Source organism: Octopus bimaculoides, chromosome 10 (genome assembly GCF_001194135.2).
Source record: "Octopus bimaculoides isolate UCB-OBI-ISO-001 chromosome 10, ASM119413v2, whole genome shotgun sequence".
Lineage (NCBI taxonomy): Eukaryota > Metazoa > Mollusca > Cephalopoda > Octopoda > Octopodidae > Octopus > Octopus bimaculoides.
In genome coordinates, this window is record NC_068990.1 from 88,596,890 (window position 1) to 88,597,724 (window position 835).

At 34.7% G+C, this 835-nt stretch overlaps 1 protein-coding gene across 1 annotated transcript in view; it reads left to right on the forward strand.

The window, feature by feature from the left end:
• Window positions 1–835, forward strand: part of LOC106869390 (uncharacterized) — a 206,146-nt gene that overhangs the window by 32,302 nt on the left and 173,009 nt on the right. The window contains exon 21 of the mRNA XM_052970991.1: window positions 166–336. Coding sequence (XP_052826951.1) covers window positions 166–336 — 171 coding nt within the window. The remainder of the gene's footprint in view (window positions 1–165; window positions 337–835) is intronic.

Genomic DNA, 835 nt, shown 5'->3' on the forward strand with positions numbered 1-835 from the left:
ATATATATACAGCTATATATATGTGTGTGTGTGTGTGTGTTAAAAAAAAATTTGTATTTATACCTATGTGCAAATTATTTTAGCTTCACCCAATACCTTTCATTCTCCTCATTTTCACCCTCTTCATAACATACAACTGATATCAATTTCTCTTTTCAATTTCAGCTTATGCAAATATTAAATGTGGACCTCCCAAAGATATTGTTGGTACATTAAAGTCCTACAAAACCACTGCCTATAATTCTGAAGTACTCTATACTTGCCCAGATGGAATACAACTAAGGTCAATATGTCAAAAGCACAACAAATGGACTCCAGTAGCATCTTCCTGTAAAGGTAACATAAATCCTTTCCTTCCTATTGCCTCTAAGTAATTTTGTTAAGTTTTTCTGTTAAATGCCTTTGTCAAAAGAATACTGGCTGGCTCCATTACTATTTCCGTGGTGTTCGCAGCTGGTGGGAGGGAGAGAGGAAGTTATCCTCAGACCAGAGATTTCTTCAGAGGCTTGCAATGTAGTGGATTCCATTAATATTATTCAAGTGCCAGATAATGCTATTAAATATGGTGATAGATTAAGTTTCCTGACAAAGAAATTGAAGGCTAGAAACTTGTCACCAGTTAGCTTCCAAAAAGTTTCCATCCAGTAATTTTCATCCACAAGGATTTGTTGTGAAGCAGATTTTTAACCACACACACAAAACTCTACCCAATACTTCACTGTTGTTAAGTAAACTTATTAGCTATACTTCACCTCATCTTGATACATTTTGCTCTTAATTTCTAACGTGATCTTTCTCACCCATATTTTATGTCATCATCCAAAACTCAGTACAA